Here is a 27,009-nt window from a genome sequence, read left to right on the forward strand (position 1 = left end):
TTCTCCAGGGGAGGGTACTGAGGCTCGGAGAAGGGAAGGAGTCTCTTCGTAGCAGCCCAGGGGCCGCTATGGCTGTGAAGGTCCTCGGAGGTCTCGGGAGCTCTCGTAGCTCATGTCCGTGTCAGAACTCGAACCTGGAACCTTCCTGTGTCTATCTGCAGGCCAGCTCTCTAACCATTAGCCGCACTTTCTCAGTGATTGCTTGATTTCTATTGCCCTTTCAGGTTTGCAAAGCCCTTCAAGTCCTCAAACGAGCACCTTCAGGCGCGCTTTGCACCACGCTTTATGGGGCGAGACGAGAAAGCGCGTGTCCTGCCAAGGGGCTCTGGGATGGAAAGCCGAGGCGGGGCGGGAGAGGTGGGTCTACAAGGAGGGACTACAAGTCCCAAGGGGCCGTGCGCGGCGGCCGGCCTGTCATAGGACTGGGAGAGGCTGGCGGGGGGCGAGGGGAGTACAGGGGAGAGGAAGGAGCGACCATCAATCCCAGGCTGCTTTGTGGGGCCGCCCGCCGCTCCGCGGAGGCGAAGGCGGTGGAAGAGGGATCGACTACACTTCCCAGACTGCCTTGCGCCCCGCCCCGGGCGAGGACTACGTGTCCCAGGAGACCTCGCGCGGCGGGCGGCCGGCCTGTCAGTCGGGAGTGGGGCGGGGACGGAGGCTGGGCTCCAGGATCGGCCGCGGCAGGCGGGCCGCTGGCGCTGTGGGCGCCCGGGGATGCCCGGGGCTGGGGCTGGGGCTGGGGCCGGGGCCGCGGCTGCGGAGGAGAGCGGGGGTCCCGAGGCGGCGCGGGAGCCGGCGCGGCTCTGCGGCTACCTGCAGAAGCTGTCGGGCAAGGGCCCCCTGCGCGGCTACCGCAGCCGCTGGTTCGTGTTCGACCCGCGCCGTTGCTACCTCTACTACTTCAAGAGCCCGCAGGACGCGCTGCCCCTCGGCCACCTGGACATCGCCGACGCCTGCTTCAGCTACCAGGGGCCCGACGAGCTGCCCGCCACCGGGGCCGCCGCCTCGGGGCCCGCCTCGTCCGGGGGCGCCGACGAGCCGCCCGCCGCGCTCTTCCAGGTGCACAGCGGAGGAGGCGTCACGGTGCTCAAGGTGGGCGCCCCCAATCCCCGCGGGAACCCACGCCGACAGGGCACCCCCCCCCCAGCAGTTCGCCCTGGGGACCCTCCCTAACGGGACGCCCCCCCACCCCGACCGGGGGACCCTCCCCAACAGGGCGTTCCTCACCCAGCCCAGGGGACCCTCCCCGACGGGACACCTGTCCGCCCCCGGGACCCTCCCCACCGGGACGCCCGTCACCCTGACCGGGGGACTCTCCCTAACGGGGCGCCCCCCCACCTGGGAGACTTTCCAACGGGGCACATCCCGCCCCACAGCAGCCCGCCCCTAGGACCCTCCCTCAATGGGACACTCTTCCCTCCAGGAGCCCAGTCCCCTACGTGGCATCCCGTAGCAACCTGCCCTCCCCCTCTCGGGAGACCCTCCCGAACGGGGTCCTCCCCCACAACAGGCCGCCCTACCCCACGGAGCCTTCCCCCACAACTAGTCCGCGGGACCCTCCCCAACCAGGACACTCCCCTCCATCTGGACACTTCCCTCACATCCTCCAAGCCCCCTCCCACCGCCACCCCCGCATCAAGACGCTTCCCCTCCCCAAACTCAGCCACCCTCCATCTTCCCTCTCTTCTTTCTCCCTTTTCCCTCCTCCTCTTCCTTCCCGCTGTCTCTGTCCCCCTCCAATTCATTTCCTCCGCTCCAGTCCCCGTCCCACCCACCACTTCTCCTTCACCTCCCTCTCTTCTTCCCCTCCCGTCCCTTATTCCACCCTCTTGTCTCCCCACCCCGTGTTCTTTTTCTTTGGACAAGTCATTTCCCCTTTAAACACCTCAGTTTCCCTGTTCTCTAAAACCAAGGATTTGGGCTAGTTCTCCGAAATTCGTCCCAATTCTAAATCCTGTATGCTTCTTGTAGTCTAGCGGCTACACCACCCTCCCTCCCCAGATTATTCAGTTGATCGATCCCAGCTTAATCGTAGGGGTTTGGGTGACTTCTTGCATTGTGCTGCTAGTAATTTCCTCTACCTTGGTCTAATCGAGGAGCTTGTTTGTGTGTCCTGCATCCTTCTTCTTTGGAAAAACTGCCTGAGCCTCGTTATCTTTCCTTCAGGTGCCATTATTTGTACTAAACCTTCTAATTTTCTGTCCCTCTTTAAGCCACTAGAGGAGAAGTAGTGGATAGAAGGCTGGACTTAGTGATTCTGGGCAATTATATAACCTCTCTGCCTCAGTTTTCCCAGCTGTAAAATGAGGAGGTTGGACAGATGGCCTCTAATCTGTGCTTCTGTGGTCTCTATCTTGTCCTTCCCTCCCCTAATTTCCTCCTTATTATCCCTGCCAACTTTGCTTGCCAAACTGTCTTTTACTTACACCGCCTCCCTATCTTTTGATTGCCCCGGACATGACCTTCTTGTAGAGCCTACGATTCCTCTTTCTCATTCTTGTCTTTTCTTGGGTTCTGTTCTTTATCATAATGTATTCCGTATTCAAAGCGATTTGTCTCCTGCTTGGTACATTTTTAAAAAACTAACCAAGTGGTCAGCACCAACCAGTCGTGGCTACTGGGGGTTTTCCCAAGGGATCCCTTTACTAAGTCTGGTCATACTCAGCAGCTCTGTTTGCCCACAACTGAGGTCATTATGAAACGTTTACATTTTGTTCTTCCGTTACCATTTTGTTCTGGTTTTGATTATGGCTGGCAGGTTCTAGCAAATTAGTTCTCTCTGTGCTGCCTAACTGGAAGCTCAGATCCTATGGGTCCTTTTCTCCATTGAAGTAGAAAAGATTCGAAGTCTGAGTTGTACTTACCAAACTCTTTATGTAAATTTAGGAATAACCCAGAGGAACTTTTGGCCAAAACAATGACTGTCAGTAGCTAACACATTTACCACTCTAAGGTAAATTTAATTTCCTGTAGAACTGTTTATTAAAAATGAAAATAGAAGCTTCTCATCACATAGTTTCAGGTCTTAGTATCCTATTTCAAAATTCATTTGATTGCTTTTGGGCATGCTTTTATTGCTTCCTCTCCCCTCCCCAAGTCTCTGTGTATCTTAGAACTGTTTATATAAAACAAAGGTCAGCCCTTAGTTGTGCTGTCTAGGAGAAGAAACTTTTTCTCCCATATTTTCTCTGCCGGGACAGTACAGCTACTGACAGTAAATTTGCCTCTGGGTGTGAGTTTCCTCATTTGGAATACGAAGGAGTTGGGCTAGTTTCTAAAACCTCTTCCAACTCTGAAGTTCTGTGATTCAGATTTGTATGTTTAGGTCATGTGCTACTGGAAATGATCTTTCAAGACTCGAGGCTTGGAAGACAAGGCAATCAAATTCAGCAGCTTTTTCTTTCTCCCCAAATATCATATGTACACACACACACATATATGCATAAGAAATCCATCTTAAACTAATTATAAAGTAAGACCGTATCTGGATAAAACAGTTGAGTAACTTTATTTTTAAAATGTTATACAAATGAAGACAAAAGTGACAATGTATAAGAAACAAGAAACAATGTAAAAGTTGAAAACAATATTAGGCTTGGGATAGGAATGTGCTTTAAACGGTTGAATGGTAATGTAATTTTTAACTATGTTTTGTTAGTGAAATTTTGTGAAAATTTTAAATGAAAATTAGTACTCATTCTTACTAACTTTTGGATCAAAGTACGGGTTCATAGTTAATTCAGTTTGATTAGCCATTGCCCTGCTGGCCACATGGTACACTCAGTTTCCAGATGGATTTTTGTAATTCTGGATTGTCTTGCTTAAATTTAAGTTTTGTATGTGTGTGTATATATACCTACATATATGTGTAAAACATGTATAAAAAGAGCTTTCCTTTTATATATTTATATCCCATTTGTTGTTGAGTAGCTTCAGTCGTGTCCAACTCTTTCTGACCCCATTTGAGATTTTCTTGGCAAAGTTACTGGAGTCGTCTGCTATTTCCTTCTCCTATTCATTTTGCAGATGAGGAAGCTGAGACAAAGAGGATTAAGTGACTTGCCCAGGGTCATACTGCTAGTGTCTGAGGCCAGATTTGAACTCTGGCAGATGAGTGTTCCTGACTCCAGGCCCAGTGTTCTATCCACTGGGCCACGTAACTGCCCTGCATTATATCCCATAAAGGGGATCCCTATGATCATTGAGTCAGTAGACATCTTAGAGATTGTCTAGTCCTATCCTATAATTTTACAGATGAGGAAAAGGGCTCAGAGGAAGTTACTTGAGTGACTTGCCCATGGTCACAGCAGTAGAAAGTGCAGGTGGATGATTCAGTTCAGATCCTCTGACTCTGATCACTCATCACCCCATTCGAATTTTGTTTCCCCAAGGTTGTTTTTAAGAAGAAATGCCTGTGGTTAGGGGGTCACCGGGCTTCCCTGAGACACTCCACTTCTTGAGGAGCCTCGAAGAGTAACTGATCATTTATTTCTTAGTAAACATCCTGTTGGAGATCTAGCCATGTTGATGGTGGATTTGGGGCAAGCCCACTTGTTGCTTCTCTTGCCAGAAGCCCTAGCTCTCAGGGAATCAATACTTCTTGTGCTGCAACATGAAGCTTGAGATACACTTGTGTGTGTAGCCTTCAGCTCTGTTTCACTCAGGTATTTTCTTTCAATCTTTTTTGAAAGTGAAAGGATAGGAATCATTTTCACCATGATTTGTCTATCAGTCAGATGTTGTTGAAAGATCCCTGGACTTGGAATGAGGCAACCTGAGTTTGAACCTTAGCTCTGCAAGTTACTGTCTGCCTGACCTTGGGCAAGACAATTCGGGTCCCAGGGTCTCAGTTTCCCTATCTGTAAAATCAAGGGGTTAGGTTAGATAACCCTTGAAGTCCCTTTCCAACTGCAAGTGGAAAGAAAAAACCCATTTTAGATGAAGGTTAACCTTTGGAAGACACAGCCAAGCTTGGCACAGGGAGGGCTATGCCTGTTAGTCCATGCCTGTTCACTGCTAGACTTCCGTATTGGGCTGTTTTCAAAATCTTCTCTTGTTTCTGTGACTTAAATAAGGTCATAAGACTGGAGACAAATGAATATGGACAGCAGAAGAAGGGTGATGAGGACATGTGGTATAGCTGGGAGCAGGGAGGACTTTCCTTGTTGGGGTCTTTCCCCCTGTACTGGCTGGTGCCCGGTCAGAGCTTCCTAAGTATCTGTGGAATTTCATTGAACTCAGGGAATCCAGTCTCGTCTCCCCCCACCGTGACTGCGAGGCATTTTGATTCGGTTCAGTTTGGTTTCCACGACCCAGTGCTGCTGCACACATTGTCATTTTGTTTTGTTAAATAAAGTGTTGGTGTTGCCTTTGCCTTGCAGGGCGAGGTCATGCAACTGAGTAGTCACATGTTCATGTTGATGTGAAGGATACAACTTTTCTGTGAAACATCTTCTGTTTCTTGGCAAATACTTGTTGCTTTTGTAATCATAGAAAGGATATTTTATGCAAAAGAACTCAGTAGTTTGGCATTTAATTATTTAAAGCTTAATTATAAATTTTCTTGTGACAGTTTTCTAGCCGTTGTCTTAAACTGCTGCTTAAGTCTGTTGCTCTTTGCTGTCTCACCTGTCTCCCCCAAAGATTGTAGGCTCCTTAAGCTATGATACCACCTCTGTTTCTTTGCTTGCTCCAACAGACTCATGCATAGTCCTGTGCCTTGAACACAGTATACGGCCATTTAATATTTGATTTGAATTTTGCTTGATATTAGGCCATTTGTTACTCCAACAAAAGTAATTAAAAATTAGAGTATGTAATTATAATAATTGATTTCATCAGATTCGTTTCATAGCATCATAGAATCTCAGAGGCCAGCTAGTCCAAGCTGGACCTGTGTCCTTTTCTGTGTCATCCTGCTGGAGGCAATGCATTCCATTTCAGACAACTCTGACTCTTAGAAAATTGTTCCTTGTTAGGCTGCGGCACCGGGTAGTGACCTGAGCTCTGAAATTGGAGTCACAGTGCCTGAGCGCATCTCTGGGCACAATTCCTTACCCCTGGGTGACTGCAGACAAATCATTGTGCTTCTCTAGATCTCAGGTAATTCCTCTTTTAAGCGATGGATTTGGCTTAAATGATCAGTCACTAAGGGCTCTTGGAGCTTTAAATCGTAGGGGAAAAAATCCTGCTCTCCTGTTATTCTTTGCTCCTTATTCTGTGTTAACACGGACTATTTGTGCTCAACCTGTGGTAGCACATTCTGAGCTCATATTAGCCACAGCTGGACACATGAAACTTGACTGTAGCATGGTGATGTCATTTTGGTCTTCTTTGGGAATGAAGGACAACAATCAACCAACCAACCAACCAACCAACCAACCATCCATGCTCTGGGCCTAGCAGTACGAGGCAAATCTCAATTCAAAATAATATTCCAACTGTCCCAAAAGTCTTAGTGAAGTTTTAAGCTTTAATGGCTTTAATAGGTTAAAACTGCATTGACACTATTGGGACACCCTGTATAACAGCTGCTTACTGCCCACAGCAGAGCATTTGTGAGGACAGAGTCTTTTTGGAGCTTATAATCCAGTAGAGGGCTGTGACACATGCCCAGATAACTTTAATACAAATCAGTAGGTGATATGTGCATGTAGAATGCTTTGTGAGATCCAAGAAAAGAAGGTTCATTATGGGGTGAGGGGGTTGTCTTGAAAAACTTCTTAGAGGAGGTAATGTTCAGTTGGTCATGATGGAGGAGAAATAACTTTCTAAGCTTAGGGGGAGACATGAAGAAAGGCACTGATTGGGGAAGGTATGGGGGATGCCTACTAGTCTAGTTTGGCTGGAGTAGAGGCTATGCAGGAGACAGTGGTAGGATGATAATCTGGAGTTAGGGTGTGTATCTGTTAGGGATGACCTAGCCCAACCTCTCCCCATCCCAATTCACCATCAGGGAAATTGAGGCAGGAGTGACCTGCCTGCTTAAGTTCAAGTAACTAGTTAGGAGTAGAATTAAGGCAACATCTTTATTTTAAATTAAACTATATTTTTTAATTATCAAGCATTTATCCTCCCTCTCCCCAAGGAAGAACAAAACACTTGTTACAAATAAGTATAGTTAAGCAAAACAAATTCTCATGTTGGCCATGTTTCTCATCCTACTTATTAGGCCCTAAGCTCTTTGTCAGGAGGTGGGCAAGGTTCTTTGGTACTGGAATTATGACTGATCATTGACTTGAGGAGAGTTGAGTCTTTCAAAATGGTTTGTTTTTTACACAGTTGATGTACTAACCTAAGTTGTTCCTCTGAGTTCTGCTCATTTCACTTTGCAACGGTTCATACATGTCTTCTCGGGTTTCTGTGAAAAAATCCCTTCCTTAGTTTCTTACATTACAGTTATATTAATTTTGAGCCATTACCTAATTGATGGGTACCCCATCAGTTTCCGGTTCTTTGCCACTACAAAAAGTTGCTCTATAGATTTTGTACTTATGGGCCTTTTTCCTTTCCCTTTGATCTCTTGGGGGTATAGACTTTGTAGTGTTACTGCTGGGTTAAAGGGTATGCAGAATTTAGTCACTTTTTGGACATAGCTTCAAATTGCTTTCCAGAATGGCTAGACCAGGTCACAGCTCCACCAATAGTATCAGTGTGTCTATCACTAACATCTTTTTGAAACTTTTTTTGCAACACCTTTCACCTCCATCTGCTTCTCACACATACCACAACTACTGCTTTCCAGGCCTCGTCAGCTCTTGCCTGCACTATTGCAGACGTCTTCTAAGTGATCTTCCTGTATCTGTCCTCCACACAGCTGCCAAAGGGGTATTACTGAAACAGTCAGGTCCAACCAACAACTATTGTGACATATGCCTCCTTCTTGCCTCTAGAATCAAATGCAAACTTCTCTGCTTGGCATTGAAAGCCCTTTACACTTGGCCTGTGGTCTGCTTTTCTAGGCTGATGGCCTATTGCTCCCCTCTACGACCTCTGCCCTTCTCTGTACACAAGATTCTATCCCCTGCCTTTGGCCTTTGCACAGGCTGGCTGCCACTCTTGGGCTCCTCTTCCTACTCACTTCTGCACACTTGTGCCCATACCCTTGAAGGTTTAACTTGTAGAGGCCTTTCTTGATTCCCCTGGGTGTTAGTGGCTGGCCAGTAAAATGACTTTGTATTTAGTTTGTGGATTTAATACTTATCTGCACCCTTGACTGGGACTGTCTCATTTTATTCCCAAGGCCTAGCACAGTCCCTGACACTTATAGGTGCTCATTAAATACCTGTTGCTCTGCTTCATGCTATGCAGAGTAGGTACATGTGTATGTATGTATACGTGTTAATATATATCTCAATTTTAAAAATAGTCACAAAATTATCTCCCAAGTAGAGCTTCTTCCTAATGTAGCTCAAAAGGCGATATGAAATGTGTGGCTTCACAAGTACTGTGTTACATATAGGACTGTTGTACGACTCACAGGTTTTTGTGTTGGTCTTTTCACTGCTTGGCCCTAGCTGATTTGCTTTTGTTTAGCCTTGCTAACATAAAGCTTTTCTAATGTTAACCTTTAATGACTCCTCTTGCTTTTTGCAGTTAGTAGTGCAAGATAACATACTTTCCCAATTTCCTTCCCTTTTAAGAGTAACCACAATTTATGAAGCAGCAGGACTGAAATGAACGTAGGGCCAAGGTTTTGAGCTGTCCTCCCTAATGGCACGTACTGTATATTTAATTAGATGTGAGCTTAAACTCTATCAGGATACAATCAGCCGACAGAACTGTTTTGATTGGTGTTTCTTTGCTTTTTTCCCTTTAAAGAGATTTTTAAAAATGAGTACCATATAGAAATAGAGGATTGTTGAGCCCCAAAACTTTTCAGCATGACTATCTCAGTGAATTCTGCTGAATATCATATCTGGCTAATGTAAGGGTGCTGATAATGTGATCAGTGCCACAGAGGATACAAATTAAGAATCTCCTCTTGTCTTCGGGGAGCTTATGATCTGGTTAAAGAGATAAGATATATACAAAACAATTGGAGAATGATGAGAATTTATCTAAAGGATTTTCTGTATAGATTAAAAATTCATGGTTTCGAACGTTCTATGTAGCATAGGTAACAAATAGTTTTAACTGTCTTCTCTTCCTCTCATTGGCACCTATAGGCACCTGGAAGCATTTTTGTGGGAAAAGATTATTAAGAAAGTCATATCCATTTCATGAGACATTAGATTTTCCTGCTAGTCACAAGCTATAGATTGTTGGTAATATATGAGTTTTCCCAAATGTAATCACAAGAATTTTAGAGGGAAATTGTAGGTGACTAGCTAAAGCTAGATAGGGAATTTTCTGTATATAATTATCATAGTCAGTTATAACCAATGACTAAAAATGTAGGGATTAGAGACTAGGCTTGGTATTTCACGGGCAAAGAGAACTCAGGTAAAGAAACTGCTGCTGATGCAGATGAGCATCTTTTGTAGTTCTAGAGAACTGCCCAGAACACCCTGCAGTAAAGTCACTTGTCCACAGTCACACAGCCAGTGTGTGAAAATGTATGGTTCATCAAAGAAATGTTCTGGGCTCTCAGGAAAGGGGTGAATCAGATCGGGCTAGTGTTGGGATGCAAGATTCTTAGAAGACAAGAGCTTTGGGCTCCGAAGTAACCAACATGCCCTCCTAAAAATGCGGTTCTTCTAGTGACTACCTTTGGGTTTGTTGTCGTCATTCACAGGAATCTGACTTGTAACTTCATTGATGAAGGGGGCTCCTAATGAGGAAACACCCTCTCACAATGCATTGGTACCAGAAACTGTCTAGAACATCAGAAGGTTCTAGCTTGTCTAGGATCACAGAACACAGTATGTGTCAGGGGCAAGATGTGGATGAATGAAGAAGCATTTTTTGAGCACTTACTAGGTCCTAAGCACTGGAATACAAAAACGCACACGCACATGTACATATATATTTTAAAAGTCCCTGTCCTTTCTGATAGGATAAGAAAGGCCAGACCAATATGGGGTAGTGCTTTTTAGAAAGCTGGAACACAGGGAAGGAAGGGTGGAGGGGCTGACAGACAGTGGCATGGCTGCATGGCTAGAGGAGATTTAAAGCCGAAGCATGAGGAGGTACTTGTCCAGCGAGGGCTGTGCTTTGAGATTTTCCCAGCTTTGAGTTCCTAGGAGGCTCTGATTCAAAGCAGTTTGGGGAACAGAGAACACGAGTGTGATAGAAGGTCAAATCCTCAAGGTAAGGAGTTAGCTAGAGACAGGTTCCAGGTTTTCTGCGGCAGGAAAAAGTAGCAATTTAGGGGAAATATGACAAGTTGGGGAAATATCATTTTTCTCCCCTGAAAATAATTACTGGCCAGAATGATGGGAGTTTCAAACTGAGCCTGGGTCATCTTGACTCTCATTGAACTGTGCTGCCTACTGCTTAATGCTCTAATTATTCTGTATAAAATGGAAATGAAGCAGTCCTATATTTTAATGAGTAGTATCCTTAAGGGACCACTTCGACTATGTCAGAAACCTTCATTGCCTCCTGAATAAAGTATAAGTTCTTGATCCTGGCATTCAAGGTCCTTCATAGCCTGGTTCCAGCCACGCTGGATTGCTCTGCACTCCTCTCCCCTTCTCATGTTGCTTGCTAACGTTTTTGTGCTGCAGGTGGGGTAATCTCTCTGGTAATACAGCTTGTTTGCGCATAGTTGTTTACCTATCTCCCTCACTGGATTACAAGCTCCTTGAGAACAGTGCCTGTCTTTGTCCTCCATCGTGTCAGGAGTGCTTAACAGTGTACAGCCTGGTACACATTAAGCACTCAATAAATGTTAGCTGACTATTAAATCAACTTACTACTGTTCTGGTGGCCCAAGAGTCCACCAGGACAGTGGAGAGGGCCAGAAGAGGCTCTCTCAGCAGGTCATTCATGGTACAGACTATTTCTCGAGGTGGCCTGGGATATCCAGGTGTGCTGGGTTAGAGCTGGGTAGGGTTTCCCTCCCCATATGCCTCACTTCTAGGTTTCTCACTTTCCCCACCATTCACATTGTATATATTGATGAGAATGTTTCAATGATTCCTGCTTTGGCCTTTTATTAAGTAAATTTTATGATTGTTCTTGATTTTGCCTTCTCTGTTAGGATATGCTTCATGCTTAAGTATTGACAGTGTCATTGTGACTGATTTGTATAAATAGGAAGCATGCCAGTTGGGGCTCAGGAGCTGTAGTGGCGATCAGTAAAACTGTTGTGTCCCCCCTTCTCCCTTTCCCTTCTCCTCCCCCATGTCAGGGTTAGTTCTCAGATCCTGAGATTGAGCTAGCAACATGGTTGCCCATGGTTGCCACCCCCAGTGCTGATTTTGGGGTTAAGTGAGCCATTCCATGAAAAAGGAAGTTGGGTGCCATGTTATGTGGCCATTCCTGTGTTACAAGTGAAGGAATTAGAAAGCATCCACTAAATGCTTACTGTGTGAAAATCACTGTGTTGAGCCCTGGAAATACAAATAGAAAAGCTAGTCTTTGCTTTCAAGGAACTCATGTTCTAATGAGGGGGAGGGGATGACAACCCATATAGAAAGGTTCCGCTTTAGGACAGGTGGAAAGGCCCAGGGGTTCTTAAGGAACAGTGGCAAAACAGATGGTAATGTGTCTTTTTTAATGAAGTGTGAACATATTTCTTGTTGAACGAACACTGTGGCTAGTATTTGAATGTCTTCTCCTTATCCAAATGAGCTTGCTCTAGACCAGTGGTTTTCAGGTTTATCTCTGCACTCTTATGTCAGCACTTCCCCAAATAGGTTATGGTTTATTTTGTAGGTCTTGCTGCCACAAAAAAAGCTATTGGAGCTCACAGGACTGTAGAATTTAAACTAGGAGGGTCCTTCGAGATCTTCCCGGGCAGCCCCTTCACTTAACAGTTGAAGAAATGAAGCCCAAAGAGGCATCGTAACTTGCTAAGGTCACCCAGCTAATCAGTGCTGTGAGCCCAGGCAATCTGGCCCCAATTCCAGGCTGGTTTTCACTGCGCCTTCCTAGTGTGACTTTCTTCCAGTGTATAAAGACTGGCGGAGCAAAAAGCCGTGTTTAGAAGAGTGCCTTGTAGCTTAGAGTCTGGCTCAGCATCTCATACAGTCAGTGTGGGTTTGCCATTGCTACCACCACATAGCTAGGAGGAGCCCAGTGGCTCTGAACTTCTGATCCCTGGATTTCTCCATCAGATAACAGACAGCCTTAGGTGAGACACTCTTCTGAATCTATAGTGCATGGCAGCAGTGTGGTGAGAGCAATATAAGTTTTCAGGTTGTGGTCAGGATATTGAAATGCTTTCTTTTAGAAGCAGATAGAATTTCACTTAAAATGTATAGCCTCATCATCTTTCTCTTCTACTTTTGTAAAGTTTCCATGTGTTTCCAAAAATATGATGGTGTTGGAAGAGCCAAGATCATGTAATGCAATCTGTAATGGCACATTGAAACTATTAACAACAGAGTCCAGAGCAGAGCTCCCAGTGTGACAATGGGTGTGGCCACACAAGTTTTTATTTACCCTGAACAAACAAAATTGGAGCTCTTGCATTTTAACTGTCCTGGATTGGGTAGTGGTTAGCTACAGATTCAGCTCAGATTCACCCAAATGACCCAGCTGCTCTCCTAATCCATTGGAATGTAGACGTGGTCGCTTAGAGGCCACATTTTATTTTACAGCTCATACTTTCATGCTGTTATGAAACAGAAAGTGTTTTCAACAGTCTTTCACATTTCCTACTTCATGAAGAAAGAACAAAAGCAGAAAATGGCGTTGATCTTCTTTGTCTTGGTTTGATTCAGTTAAATATTTCTTAGTTGCCTAAGAAAGTTCCAGGCCTTGTGCTGGGAATCCAAAGATAAGTAATGATACCATTTTACACCTCAAGGTATTTACAGTCAGCTTCAGTGATTTTGTGTGTGTGTGTGTGTGTGTGTGTGTGTGTGTGTGTATGTGTGTGTGGTTGTGACATGGACACAGTTAAATGTGACAGAAATTAGGGTCTGGTAGAGGCAAAAGACAACTCCAAAGTGATCTAGGACAATTGAAGTGAGGAGAGACTGTGGGGTCAGGGAAGCTTCACAGAGGAGGCGGTACCTAGTTAGCCTCCTCCTTGAAGGAGGTTGTCTTCTGAAACATACAGATGAGTTTATTCAAGGCATGCAGACTGGTTGGTATGTGCCTGAAGAGTAGGAGGTGGAAAGGTAGGTTCAGATCAGATAAGCTTTCGTTAAGAGCCTAGGTTGCTGGAAGGCTTAAGGTTAAGCTGGGGAGTTTATACTTTATCTTATAGGCCAGTGGTCTCTATAATTTTTTGATAGTAGGCTCACCTGTGTCTGTATAAAAATTTTAAGCCTACATCCCCAATATAAGTATATTTACTTATTTTTAAATTTATAGATATGTAACACCCTATTGCTCATTTTAATCCTAGGGCAAAGTAGAATCACTCTAACGTCAGCATGATTCCTTCTGCTACATTTTAGGGAGTTTAGTTTGAATGAAAAGTTATGAATTCATTCACAACCATTCCTGACTTCCAAGTGATATCTATGCCTATAGATAGGTAGATATTTGAACTTTGGCACAGTCAAATCCAGGGGTGGGGAACCTGCGGCCTCTAGGCTGCAGGTTCTCCACCCCAGGCAACCACTACCTAAGTGTTAGGAGTTCTATCTTTAGTTAAACCCTGGCCTCTTTGTAGGTGAGGCAAAATTCATGTTACTAGAAAATTTGGGTAATGAAATAGCAAATTATCTGTTGAGTTGGGGAAAAACATCCCTTTTCTCAGGATTTTCCACAGTCCTTGAGTAGGGGGGTCCACAGGTGGCGTAAACATAGGGCTTCTGCTCTGAGGTACTTGTCTAGCCAATGGCTCTCCTCCAGATTTCCCTTCTCTGCCACACTTCAGACCTACTTTTTCTTTCTCCTTTCACTGGTTGCCCCAAGGCTGCCAGTTCTTGGCTAAATCCATGTAATCCTGATGCTTCGTCTCAGCATCTAGACTTTGGAATCTATCTGGCTCAGAGATTGCTCCTTCCTTTTATATAGATTCCTTAGGACGCAGCCAAGTCTCCTACTCAATGGCTTTGATTGATCCTAGATGCTATACCGATCTGTTTTACAACCAAGAAGTATTTTTACTTAACGAAAGTAATTACTTTTAAATGGGTTGGATAATCAATTGAGTACCGCACTTACAATGTGTTACTACTTTAAAAGTATTATGTGTTATAAAACTTGCCCCAAAACAAATGTTAAAGAATGAGCTAAAGATGGAATATTTAACCTTCAACTCACTAGGAAGCCACTAGGTCTCATTAGAGGAGTGAGATCATTGAACCTTTGGTTTTGGGAAATCCCTTTGGTAGCTATGAAGAGAATGAGTTTAGGGAAGGGAGAGATTTGAGGCAAAGACAACAATCAGAAGGCAATCACAGCAGTCTAGGCTGAAAAGATAGTAAGGTACTAGATGAGGGTGCTGGTTTTGTGAGTTGAGTTTAGAGGACAGATGAAAATGTAGAAATGTCAAGGTTTGGCCAGTGGTTGCCTCTGTGGCCTGGTCTGAGGAGTTGAGGATGGTGCTGGAGTGTCCAGCTCAGTGGCTAGAAGGGCTGTGGTGCCTTTGATAGTTCTGAAGAGGGGCGGGCTTTGAGGTGAAGAATGTAACAAGGTCTGTGATACCAATTCCATCCCCCCCCACTTTCCATGCGGGCTCACACAGGGCAACCTTGTCTTACAGATGACAAAAGGAGGATGGTGGAGCTATGGAAGTGACCTGGTGGGCCTGGGAGGGGATGCTTGGGGTGGGAGGTTGCCTGCTGAGAGGGTTTGGTTTAGGTTACAACCGAGGGGCTCATCTCTTCCAGTCCAATTGTTTGATCATGCGTCCTGAGGGGTCGCATCATTGCTCTCTGGGGATACCTCTTCCCACTCCTTAAAGACCATGGTATACACACCTCTGAAGGCTTTCCTACTCTGCCTCAGGTGCCTCCCTAAGACCCCCACAAGATTAAAATCCAAAAACTGTTGTACTGCTGGTTGATGTTTTTACAACTGGTAGGTGCCTGAAATAGCACTTGGAGTGTTCCACAGGCCCAGAAAATGTGCATCGGTGAGGCAATGTTACTGTGCGTGGTTCACCCCGACAAGAAGGCCTGCAGAGCCGGGACATCTTGCTGTATTTGGCTGGTCAGCCTTGTTTCTCATGGCTGCATATTCTCTTGACTATTCCAAATGGTTTAGACAGTTTTCTCTAAAAAATAGAGAGAGTGTGTGAAAGAGAAGAAAATGAACAAACTCCCATTGGGAGGAGAAAATGGAATTAGTACTTGTCTTATCTGTTTTCAGGATATAAATGCCTTGGAAGAAGTTTTCCTGTTTCTCTGGTACCTAGAATATCTGGCCCTAGGAAGCTAACATGATGCATAAAATTGGCCCTGGGTCTGAACTATAGATTCGCTTTGGAGGACATATCTATGAAGTCCATTTGGTACACGGGTCAGTCATTTGGATGGGATCCAATACAAACTTGCTTTATGCTCCCTGAGGAAGTACCTAGGGTGGTCTCTATTATGTGCATGTATGTATGTGCATACATTGTGTGAGCATGTGTGTATGTGTTTGCATGTATGAGTGTATGTACATGTGTCTATGCATGTACGTGTGTGTTCATGTCAGTGTTGTATGCATGTGGATGTGTGTGAGTTTGTACTGTGTGTATGTATTTGCATGTGTGTGTATGGGGGGGGACATTTGATGAACCAGACCCCAAGTCTGGGATTTTCTGAGAACTTTGAGTGACCCTGGAATCCCTTATGCACCCAAGTCCCATAATTCATGGGTTGTGGAAGGAGCCAGGACTTGGGGATGTGAGTCCTAGCCTAGCTATTCAATTCCCAGGTGACCTTGAGTTAGTCACTACCCCTTCTTGGGACCCAGTTTTCTCTTTTCAAAAATGAACCGGACTTAATGATACCTAAAGTTCTTTGGCGCTCCCATACTCCACTGAGCACCCCTGTTTGCTTTGTCTTATCCTATAGATGTCTCCATGTTAAAGAAGTTTGGGAGCAGAGGTGCTTTGCAGTGAAGGAGGCTGGGAAGGGTGGACAAGACTCAGGAGCATCAGGAAATGAGGATGAGAGGACTTGGGCCTGGTTCTTGTGGGATCACAGAATCTAGAGCTGGACCAGACCTCAGGCAGTGGTGTCCAACCTGTGCCTGAATAGGGAAATTTGATATCTTCAACAAGTGGTCATCCAGGTAGCTCAGTGCATTGAGTGCTGGAACTGGATTCAGGAAGACCTGAGTTCAGACCCAGCCTCAGATACCTCCTAGCTGTGTGACTGGGCAAATCACTTAACCTCTGTTTGCCTCATTTATAAAGTGGAGTTGATGATGGCCCAACTTTCCAGGGTTGTGAAGTTTAAATGAGATAATGATTGTAAAGCACTTAGTGCAGTGTCTGGCACATAGTGAATACTATTTAAATGTTAACTATTATTCTTATCTACCCTGCACTGAAAGATCCAGAAAGGAGGAACACACCTGAGATATAGAGTGAGAGAGTGAAGAGAGTTCTCTAGTCAGAGAAGCTGGGTTTAGATGCCTCTGGGGAGTCTGTCTTTGTGACCTCAGGCAAGTCATTGACCTATCAATAAAACAAGGGGATTGGACCAGTGGCCTCTAGGCCCCTTCCAGCTCTGGCTCAGTGACCCTGCGGCTGCCCCGCCACCCCACACGCTTTGGGACATTTCTAATTGTTAGTGGCCTAAAATCTGCCTTGGCAGTTCCCACTTTGCTCCTAGTGTTGCCTTCTGGGGCTAAACAGAGCAAGTCTAATCTAAAAGAAAAACTCTGACCTCTTATATAACATCCTTTCAGATACCTGAAGGCAGCTATCATGTCTATCTCAGCACTTTCTTCTCCAGGCCAGGTACCCCCACATTCTTCAGTGGATCCTCTTTGGCAGTATCTTAAGACTCTTCAGCAGGCAGGTTGCCTTCTTTTGGATACTCTCTTTCCTCAAAATTGGTGCCCACAGCTAAAACTCTGGATTTTTTTTCTCATCTGGGCAGAGTACCGTGTGTTGTACCTTTCTTGATGCAGCCTGAGATCTCACTAACTTTGGGGGAGACTGCCACTCTATGGACTTGTGTTGAGGCTTTGATTCACCAACGCTTGTGTTCCCTAAGGCCAGGTGTGTAAAGCTCATATTCTAAGGGAGGAGAAGACACTTAGAGGAGGGTTAACTACAAGTCAGCTGGAAAGGCCTGATGGTCCTTTTAAGATACAGAGGCAAAGCAGACAGCCTTTCATGTCATTGGGCCAAGGCTAGTGCTCTTTCTGTTATGTTGTATTGTTTCTGATAGAGAAATGAAAGAGGGAGTGAAAAGGTTTGTTCAGGGAATAGTAAAACATCAAAACTTTTCCTAAAACTTTATACGTTTCTAATCTTGAACCATTTGATGAGTGCCAAGGATTTGGGTGAATTTTTTTTTTTTTGCTGTCACTAGCTCTAATCACTGAGGAGGCAGGATCTGCATCCATCACCAGCAGAGGCAGCCAACACATCCAGTCCCTCAAAGGGCTGCCCCCATGGCACCGGGCTTTGGGGGCAGGACTGGTAGCACTGGACAGTTTGGGAAGGGGGCATAGACTCCATTCCTAACCCGTGTTGGCCTCTGGAGTACGGTGACTGATCATGAGAACAGCAGGAAAAGAGAGACTCTGAACGACTCCTGGACCTGCAGCTCATCCCTCTTATCTAGCTTAAGTCATATCAGATCATAAGCACATCCTCCTTTCTTTTTTATTAAGTGCCTTCCATCTGTTTTTTTCTTTTTTTTTTTTGAGGGGGGAAGGCAAGGAAATTGGGGTTAAGTGACTTGCCTAAGGTCACACAGCTAGTACGTGTCAAGTGTCTGAGGCCAGATTTGAACTCAGGTCCTCCTGACTCCAGGGCAGGTGCTGTACTCACTGTGCCACCTAGCTGCCCCCTGTTACCCAACTTTCCCTCATTTACACTGCTGTTCAGCCTTTTTAAAACAATCATTTCTTATTTATTTTTACATTATTTTCTTTTTACATTTTGAGTTCCAGATTCTCTTTCCTCCCTCTCACTACCACGCTCCCTATTACTGAGAAGGCACACAGTATATCATTTATACATGTGGAATCATACAAAACATATTTTCTCCTTGACGTGGGAATTTGGCTGTAATATTCCTGGGAGTTTTCATTTTGACATCTCTTGTAGGAAGTGATCGGTAGATTCTTTCAATTTCTAGTTTACCCTCTGGATCTAAGATATTGGGGCAGTTTGCCTTTATAATTTCTTGAAGGATGATGTCTAGGCTCTTATTTTTAATCAAGGAGTCCAATAATTCTTAAATTATTTCTCCTCGATCCATTTTCCAGGTCAGGTGTTTTTCTAGATATAGTTCACATTTTCTTCTATTTTTTCGTTCTTTTGACTTTGTTTTATTGTTTCTTGAAGTCTCATGGAGTTATTGTCTTCCACTTGCCCAGTTCTAATTTTTAAGGAATTATTTTCTTCTATGAGCTTTTGTGCCTTCTTTCCCATTTGACCCATTCTGCTTTTAAAGGAGTTTTTTTTTCTTCAGGGAATTTCTGTGCCTCTCTTACCATTAGACTAATTCTGGTTTTTTCATGCTGTTGTTTTCAGAGCTCATTCTGGGGGTCTAAAATTTTTCGATTCTTCCACGGTGGTGTTACCCTGGGAAAGGTGTGGTCATTGCTCTCTTGGTCTGTGCTTTGCCCAAGAAGTGCCCTATTTCCCCACAGCTGCAAGCAGTAGTGCTCCTCTTGGTGCCCCTGCCACCTTGTGACCAATCACAAACTCTCCTCTCCATCTGGAACTGTGATCCAGAGCTTTGTACGGGCAGTAGAGATGCCAATCAGCACCAGCTGCACCCGGTGCCAGCCATGGGTCCCCTGGAATCTCTTTCTGATCAGTTGCCTGATCTCGTTCCTGTCTCTGGACTGAGAGCTTCCAAAGCTGCTGCTGCTGCAACCAAGGCCCCCCGCAGGTGCTCCCACAGACCTCCTAAGTTGGGTTAGGTTGGAAAAATGTCTCCCTCTGATCTTTTGTTGGTTCTGCCACTCCAAAGTTTGATTTGAGCTGTTATTTTAAAGTTGTTTGGAGGACAATGTTGGGAAGAATGATGGCAGCCTGTAATCTGTCATCATCAGCATTCTTAGTCTTAATTAACTGCTTTATTATTTGACTTATGGTTACTGCCTGCTTGTGTTCTGAATCCAAAGTCAGTGTTCTTTGTATTGTACCAACTCCTAGACCTGACTAAATTCCCTCTCTCTCTACTCTGACCTCTTTCTTCTCCTTCCTTTCTCTTAAAGATATAATTGGCCAGGCCCGAATAAATTCACATGTTTTTCCTGAATTTCTTAGCACATAGTTAATATCTCTTTATTTTTTCTCCCTCTCTAGGCTCCTAACCGTCAGCTCATGACATACTGGTTACAAGAGCTACAGCAGAAGAGATGGGAATATTGCAACAGCCTCGACACTGTGAAGCGGGACAGCAGGACCTTCCCAAATCCTGGTGACTTTTCCAAAGGTCTTGTTGCCAAAGATAACACAGGTGAAGTCAGAAACTGAGGGAATGTGGGAGAACTTGTAGACCCTGTGTACATTAGGTACCTAACCTCTCTACTGATCAAATTCTTTACTTATAACCAGTCCCAAATTCTTTGTTTTAAATAATTGCTGCTTTGTAGTATAGTTTGAGATTTGATACTGATAGACCCTTTTCCTTTCCACCTTTTTCATTATCACCCTTGCAATTTTTATGACTATTTTTATAGGAAACTTTAAATATACTGTAACTTACACAGATGTCTATTGATAAAATCCTTTACAGTTTTCATATTTATAACATAAACATAATAACCACAATAGTATTATAAATATGAAGGATGGGGGGTTTTGGGTGCAGAGTTCCTTAAAATGGGTCATCATTGATATGGCTACTCAGAATTCTTTTTCAAATGCTAATTGAGATAGGTATTTTATCTTTATAATAGTTACAACAGAAAACTCTGTTTCACATAGACAGGATGTTCAAATGGTAGTAAAATTAGAACCGTGTTTGATAAACCAGAGAAGTTTTTGTCTGTTAGCCAAACCAAAAGATATTCCAGTTCAAATTCGTTTCAGTGTACTATCACAAGACATTCTCTTCTTGTTCAGTTAAAGTAAATTAAAATGTTTCATATTAATCTGTGGCAAATGGGTTTCCATCCATCCTTATGGAGCTTGTCCAATAGTGCATATATTTGGGACAGACAGTACAGATAGATAAGAGATTGAGTCCAGACTTAAAACTGAGGATGGGCTAGAATGCCCTCAGGAAATAAATTGTTAAGTTCTTCTACTGGTCCCAAGAATCCTATGAAAGCAAAGACCCATCTTTTCAATACTAACAATTTATTAGTGTTGCTTTGTGGCAATGAGATGCGGGACACCCTGCTTCCAAAGAACTAAAGATAAGTATCACATAGTGAGCAAAAGAAGGGTGCATGGGGTGAGGGAGAGTATGGACAGACTGCAGGCCATGAACAGTGAAAAACTCTAGAGGGGACCAGGAATGAAGGATGCCACAAGGAGTTGTAGGACAGGAAAAGAAGATGGGCTGCTCATAAAAGGTGGATTGCCAGAGGGCTCCCCCAGATCTTTAATATGTTGGGAGAAAAGAAGGAAAGTCTGCAGTGTGTTTGATGGCAAACCTTTGGGAGAACATGGATCAGTCACACAGGATGGGCAGTCACTGATGGACTGTGGCCTCCATTGTTGGGTGGAGCTCCATTTGAGTCTGTCCAGTATTATTTAGAAATATCTTGGCCTTCAGAATAAAATGGGAATGACTTCTGTATAGACCAGGCAGATAATTAAAGGTCTTCACTTTCTTCTATTTCATTTGCAGAACAAGTCTTTCTAAAATTGAGAAATTAAAAAGAATTGTTAAATTCATTATCTAGGATTTTTCTCACATTTAGTCACTTCGTTTTTCTGGATCAGATCATGAATTTGAAGACCTCAGTTGATCATGTAGAATATCCAGTTTTAAAAAAAATATTTACCACATACCAGATTTTAAGGTGAAAATGCTTATTATAAAATGAATTTGATTTAACTTTATCATGAAGAAAAATGGACTTTTTTTTCTTAGCTCTGATACCCTTCAGAGTACTTTGGCACAAAAATCCAGAGTATTTTACGGTAATATATATGTCTTATTCTCTGTCCCCATGCTATCATAACTTTACAGAGCTTTCCTTTTAATTTGTTTCAAAAAGTTAATTACTCTTACACCAACATAAAAAGGTGGTCCTCTGTAGCTCTCATTTTATCTAAGTGTGGACCTCTTCATATTTCTCAATACAATTACTTGTCTGTGAAGCATGAAATGTGGTTAAATTACAGGAAGCACCACATTTTTTTCTAGTCTTTATATTATAGACCTGCTTTTCATCTTGATGTTGATAGAACTATGTCAGTGCAGAATCTGACACATCTTCATTAAAGAAACCCACCAATTTCATTGAAAATTTTTCTTAAATATGGTTTTCATCATCAATGGTCATCAATGGTTTTGCTAAGTAATGAATCTTCCCTAACATCAGTTTCACTAACGTATCCTACATATGTAATCAAATGAATATCTTTAAGTGCATCAATATGAAATCTGAACATTTTAGCCTCTCAACGAATTGATTACAAAGGACTGCAGACATATGGGTGTTCTCCTTCCCATTGTATTATTTGCAAGTGAAGTCACTCAAAGCTGTTTTGCGTAGGATATGCCAAGCATTGTTTTGGTCATCTCAGTAGTTGAAATTAGCACCATTAGTTCTAATAAATTAGGCTAAAAATATCCAGTTTTGTTTATTAGAAGCATCTTCTTTTCTCTGGAAAAATTCTCATCCTGCCATTGACAAGATGTTTCACTTTTTTAGGTTCCATGCTATCTGCAGCCATAGCATTCATGCAGAGGAAGTCCAGTGGGCTTTCTTCTTCCTAATTTATAGTACTTGTGAATTTCATTGATAAATATAGTGGATCTTATTTTCTAGATTTGGACTTTTTTTCCTGCTACTTAAACTATCTGTGTTGCATTTGCTTATTATTATTAGTTGCTTCAGTGAATTTTCTCTTCCAATCAGTTACATATTTCTCTATCATTAAGGGATGTTATTTTACTTATAAAAAATTAGACAGTATAAGATTGAAGACAGATTTAAGTTCAGTTGTTTAAAACTTCAGTTTCTCTATAACCATTCTTGAGTTTTTTAATTGCTTGTGTTTTGGGGGGAAATACCTTTATATTATGCTTTCCAAAATGAATGATGTTGAGAAAGTTTGCAAATATTGTGATACTTTTAATAAACACACAAAGATTGTTTAAAGCAGTTAAATAATGCGACTCATCTATGTCCAGAGCCCCACAACAGTGATGGCAGCAGACTGTACCAGTGATTTAAATCTGATCTCATTTTTACATGCTTTATTACATAGTTGCTGTACTGCTTTCATTGTCAGTTGAATTGAATTCACTGTGTTAATTTTGATTTTTGATTTGAACTTTGTTTTCATTGAAAAAAGTGATTTTAATTATGTGAAAATTGGACTCAAAATATCCAGTGGTTTTGGCCTTGGCTTCATAATGCCTCTAAGGGTTGTTATACCCCTGCCCCTCAAGGTGGGGTATTCCTCATGTTCTGGAACATCTGCTTTGCAAGTGTGCTTCTTGGCTAGGGTTTTTCTTCCTTGAACTAAAGAATAAATAAATTCCCAGATTGAACACTGCTCATCTAAAGATGGCATGTGGATTAGTTTTACACATTTTATTGATAAATTTAAATGACGTATTTTCCCTGTGGATATCTCATCTGGAAAAATTTTCTTAATTTTTTTTTTGGCTTGTAAATGGAGACATTTTGGCAGAAATTTTATTTTAGAGATGGTACATGCTGAGGTTTGACAGTGTATTCAGTGTTACTGCATTACCCCTTGAAGAAAAATATATTCTATTCTGTGTTCTGGAAAGTTGGACAATTGTAAGCTGTGGTAAGTGACCAGTGTGTCATGAAAGTGAACTTGGAATCTTCATCTGTCATTGGTGGTCTTATTTGATAGTTTGGGAAACATCTACTAATACTCTGAAAATCTCAGAAAACAGCACATTTTTGTTAGTGCAGTCCCACTTCCCCTTTTCAATAGAGAAAACCTACTTCAGAACCTATGGAAAGAATATCCAAAGCTGTCCATGGATAGACAATTCTGTCTCTGATTCCAAAGTTCTGAATGTAAGTTGAGAGGGGAAAGCTGAGGCCAACTGACCTGGGTTTTCATTTTCTTTCAGATGTAATTCTCCTACATCCAAATGCCTCTGCAGAGAAAGCCAGGAACGTCCTTTCTGTGGAGGCTACCCCTGGAGAGCTGGTTGGAGAACAGGCTGCCAGCCAGCCTGCCCCGGCTCAACCAAGTTCCAGTAACTTTTCCCTAAAGCAGTGGGGCACGGATATCAAGTGAGTCTTCTGTGTTTTCCAGCTATGTCAGAGCTGAAATTGTACACCCCAGGGGCTGGTGGAAAAGGCACAGGGCTTGGAACCAAGAGGTCTGGGTTCAAGTCCAGCCGCTGACACTTAGGGCTATGTGAACACGGGCATGTTCCTCTCTGGGCTTCAGTTTACACCTCTGTGAGGTGAGAATAATAATGTTTGTTGTGAGAAAGATTTTGGAAAGTTCTGTAAACTTTCCCTGGTTACATAAACGTGAGGTCATTCTTATTCCTAAGAAGCTGTGGGCACTTGGCCAGCATCCCTTCTCACTCTCCATCTTTTTTCACTGGCCAGAAAGCTTAGTCACGTTAGTTGTGTGGCCTCTTCTCTCTAGAAAAAATTCCATTGTTCATAAAATGGAGCCAGTAAAGTGGTCTAAATTAGAGAAGGATTTCACAGAGTTAACAGTCTTAGCACTGGAGGGAGCCTTGGAGACCGTGGGGTTCAACCCTTTTATTTTATAGGTGAGGAGATTAAAGGCCAGAGGAGAGCAGATAGAAGGTGCCCTCCAGGCACAGGGAGACAGCCAGTGCAGAGGCTCGGGGATGGGAGGCCACGTGCCATGTGTGGGGAGCAGCAGGGGCGGGCTCGGCTTCTCGAAGCCGGGGATGAAGGGAGGGCAATGTGGAGCAAGGTTGGAGCCACCTGGCCTTCTCCCTGGTCCTTCTGCTCGACAGGCCTCCTTTGTCAGTTTGCAGACCTTGGCTTTGGCCCCCACCTTGATACCTAGAGTGCCCTGTCCTCCCCTCGGCTTCGGAGTGCACTCCTCTTCTGCTGAGACAGCTCAGTCACCACCTTCTACATGGAGCCATCCCAATCCCTCTCCCCACACTGCCTATGCCCTTCTTCCCTCCCTCCCTCCCTCTTTTTCATACCGCTTTGTCACTAGAGTCCTCAGTACTTGTGTGTATTTATTCTCTTTATAGTTGGCATGTCCTTATAAATAGGAAGCAGCTTGGCTGGGTTCAGGTTCTGCCTCTGACATACGCTGTCTGGGTCACTCTGGGCAAGTCCCCAGGGTAGCTTCCTGGGACTCCGTGCTACAGAGATGGTGCCTGACCACCTTGGCAGAGGAGTTCCTCTCAGGAGCTTACTGCAGCCATGTGGTCAGTCTGCTCACCCTCCCCAGTCTCTTCTCTTCTGTACTTTGATAGGTTCTTGTCTTCCCTGTTGGAATGTCAGCTCCTCAGACACAGGATTGTCTCATTCATTGGAGTGATTTTCCCAGCGTGGAATTTAAAAAATAAGTGTCAGTTGGTTGAACTGAGAAGGTGGCTGGTTTAACCTGTGCCAGTGTAGGCATCACCCCGAGAGCAGCTTTCTCAAGTGATTGTCTAAACCTTTGCTTGAAGCCCTCTCATGACGGGGAACTCATCACCACCCAATTCAGCCCGGTCAACTTTTGGACATCTGTCATTGTTAGGAAATTCCTCCTTAAACCAAACTGAAATGTGTCTCTCTGAAGCTCTGAGCCATTGTTGGGTTTTCTAAAAAGGTTATTGATTTCATCCACAATTATACTCGTTAGCTATCGCTGTGATCTCTAAAAATGGAAACGAGAGGAGGACTCAGAAGAAACAGCGGCTGACATGCCCAGGCCAAGCACAGCAGGTGTCCTATGTGACCCGAACAGCCTAGGAGATGTTATTGTACCCTAGGGGAAAGTGGATGGGTCAGGGCTAGAGAGACACTGGAGTCCCTGAATCCGTTATGGAATGATGCTATTGACCTGTCAGTGGAGGATCAGACAGTGAGGGAAAGCTAAGAGTCAGGAGCCCAAGCCTCCAGCCAAATGAGCTGACACAGTGACGCTTAGTAATTGCATTTTTTTGGACAGGACCATGTTTGATTTCGTTCGTGTAGGGAGCTTGTTTACCGTTGCACTTCAGTACCTGCTCTGAAACCAGTCCTCAGTGACTTGCCCAGGTTCACATAGCCAGTGTGTGTGAGAAGACTTGAACCCAGGTCTTCCTGGTGCTGAGGCCAGATCTCTACCCATTACACCACCCTATTTCTTAAGTAACAGTATCAGACCATCTATGTGGAAGACAGTAGCCCCAGTGATGCTGACTCTTTCCCAAGGCTGTACATTTCACTATACATTAGTGATGGTCCTCTGACTTCTCATTTTACTCATTTTTAACTAGGGAAAATGCCTGCTTTTCATACTTTTTAGAGTTGGGGACTGGAGAGGTAATGAAATAAATGTGAAAGTGGCTTAGAAAAGTCAAAAATGCTTCAAGGTGACATTTGTGCTGGAGGTTCCCATGCCCATGATGATAATATGGTACAACTGTATTTTTATCATGAGAAATGTTAAACTTGGTTTCCATGTGCCAGATACTGGCATTTTCAAAGTCGTGATGGCTTTCCATTTTTTTTCCCTAATAAGCTGTAGTATAAGATAGCCACCACACAACCTCTGAGCTTAACATTTGCAGAAAATTGGCATTTGCTTTGAGTCTAGTTCGTCTTGAAGCTCACTGTCTCTGTTAACTTCCTTTGAAATCCAGATTTATGCTCTACAGCCCTCAGTGACACTGCTCTTCTTCCTGTCCCTTCTATGACAGAAGTCATATGCTCATGTCCATTAAGAAATGCCCATTTCAGAAGTTGTCATGGTTTTTCTTGACAATAGTCATGAACACTGTGATCATTTGACCCTGTTTTTAAAGAATTCATTAAATAAATTAGAAGCCAGAGTTCTACTTTGTGATAATTCACATTTGTATGTAGCATTTTACAATTTTCTAAGTGCTTTCCTTAATGTCGCTCTGTAAGGTGTAGGGGCTAGAAGGTTACAAGACTGGCCTACAAGTCTGGAATGAAAACTAGGTTTTCTGATGGGAAATGCTATGGCTTTTCTGTTAGGTGGTGCTGGTTCTGTTGCTCTATAAAAATGGGTGCAGGCTTCATCTTTTCATTAGAGATTTCATTTCCTGATGGTAAGAACAGCTTTGTGAAGAGGAGAAATGACATCTAACAGCTCTGTAATAGCATCTTTGTACATTATAGAATATTGGTCTTTTCAGGAATGCTAGATGTGTCCCATTTTAGTCAGCCTTTTGTTGGGTCTGTTTGATGTCAAGAAGGCTTTCTCAAGTCTTCTTAGAAGCAGTAAAATATATTGTGACCAATGTAAATGTATTGAGACTTCCAAAACTGATATTTATAACTCACTCCCACAAGAGTTGGACCATGGAAAAATGGAGCCTTTCAGTCTTGCCACAGGCAGAAAAGCTCCCTGAATGGTGACATCTCATTGTACGGCTTTGTTTTAAAATGTTCTCGTAGGCCTCTGATTGGGAGACTGTTGGCAGGCAGGCATAGGGTGTCAGTGGCCTGCGAGGAGAAGTGTTTAGGCAGTGAGTTCTT

The 27,009-nt window shown here is 43.7% G+C and overlaps 1 protein-coding gene across 1 annotated transcript in view; it reads left to right on the forward strand.

Annotated features, from left to right (window-relative positions):
* Nucleotides 1-714: 714 nt before the first annotated feature.
* TBC1D2B (TBC1 domain family member 2B) overlaps nucleotides 715-27,009 on the forward strand; it is a 78,171-nt gene continuing 51,876 nt past the window's right edge. Inside the window, exons 1-3 of the mRNA XM_036735652.1 lie at nucleotides 715-1,092; nucleotides 19,502-19,655; nucleotides 23,436-23,601. Coding sequence (XP_036591547.1) covers nucleotides 715-1,092; nucleotides 19,502-19,655; nucleotides 23,436-23,601 — 698 coding nt within the window. The remainder of the gene's footprint in view (nucleotides 1,093-19,501; nucleotides 19,656-23,435; nucleotides 23,602-27,009) is intronic.

The sequence above is a fragment of the Trichosurus vulpecula genome, chromosome 8, assembly GCF_011100635.1.
Source record: "Trichosurus vulpecula isolate mTriVul1 chromosome 8, mTriVul1.pri, whole genome shotgun sequence".
NCBI classification, from domain to species: Eukaryota; Metazoa; Chordata; class Mammalia; order Diprotodontia; family Phalangeridae; genus Trichosurus; species Trichosurus vulpecula.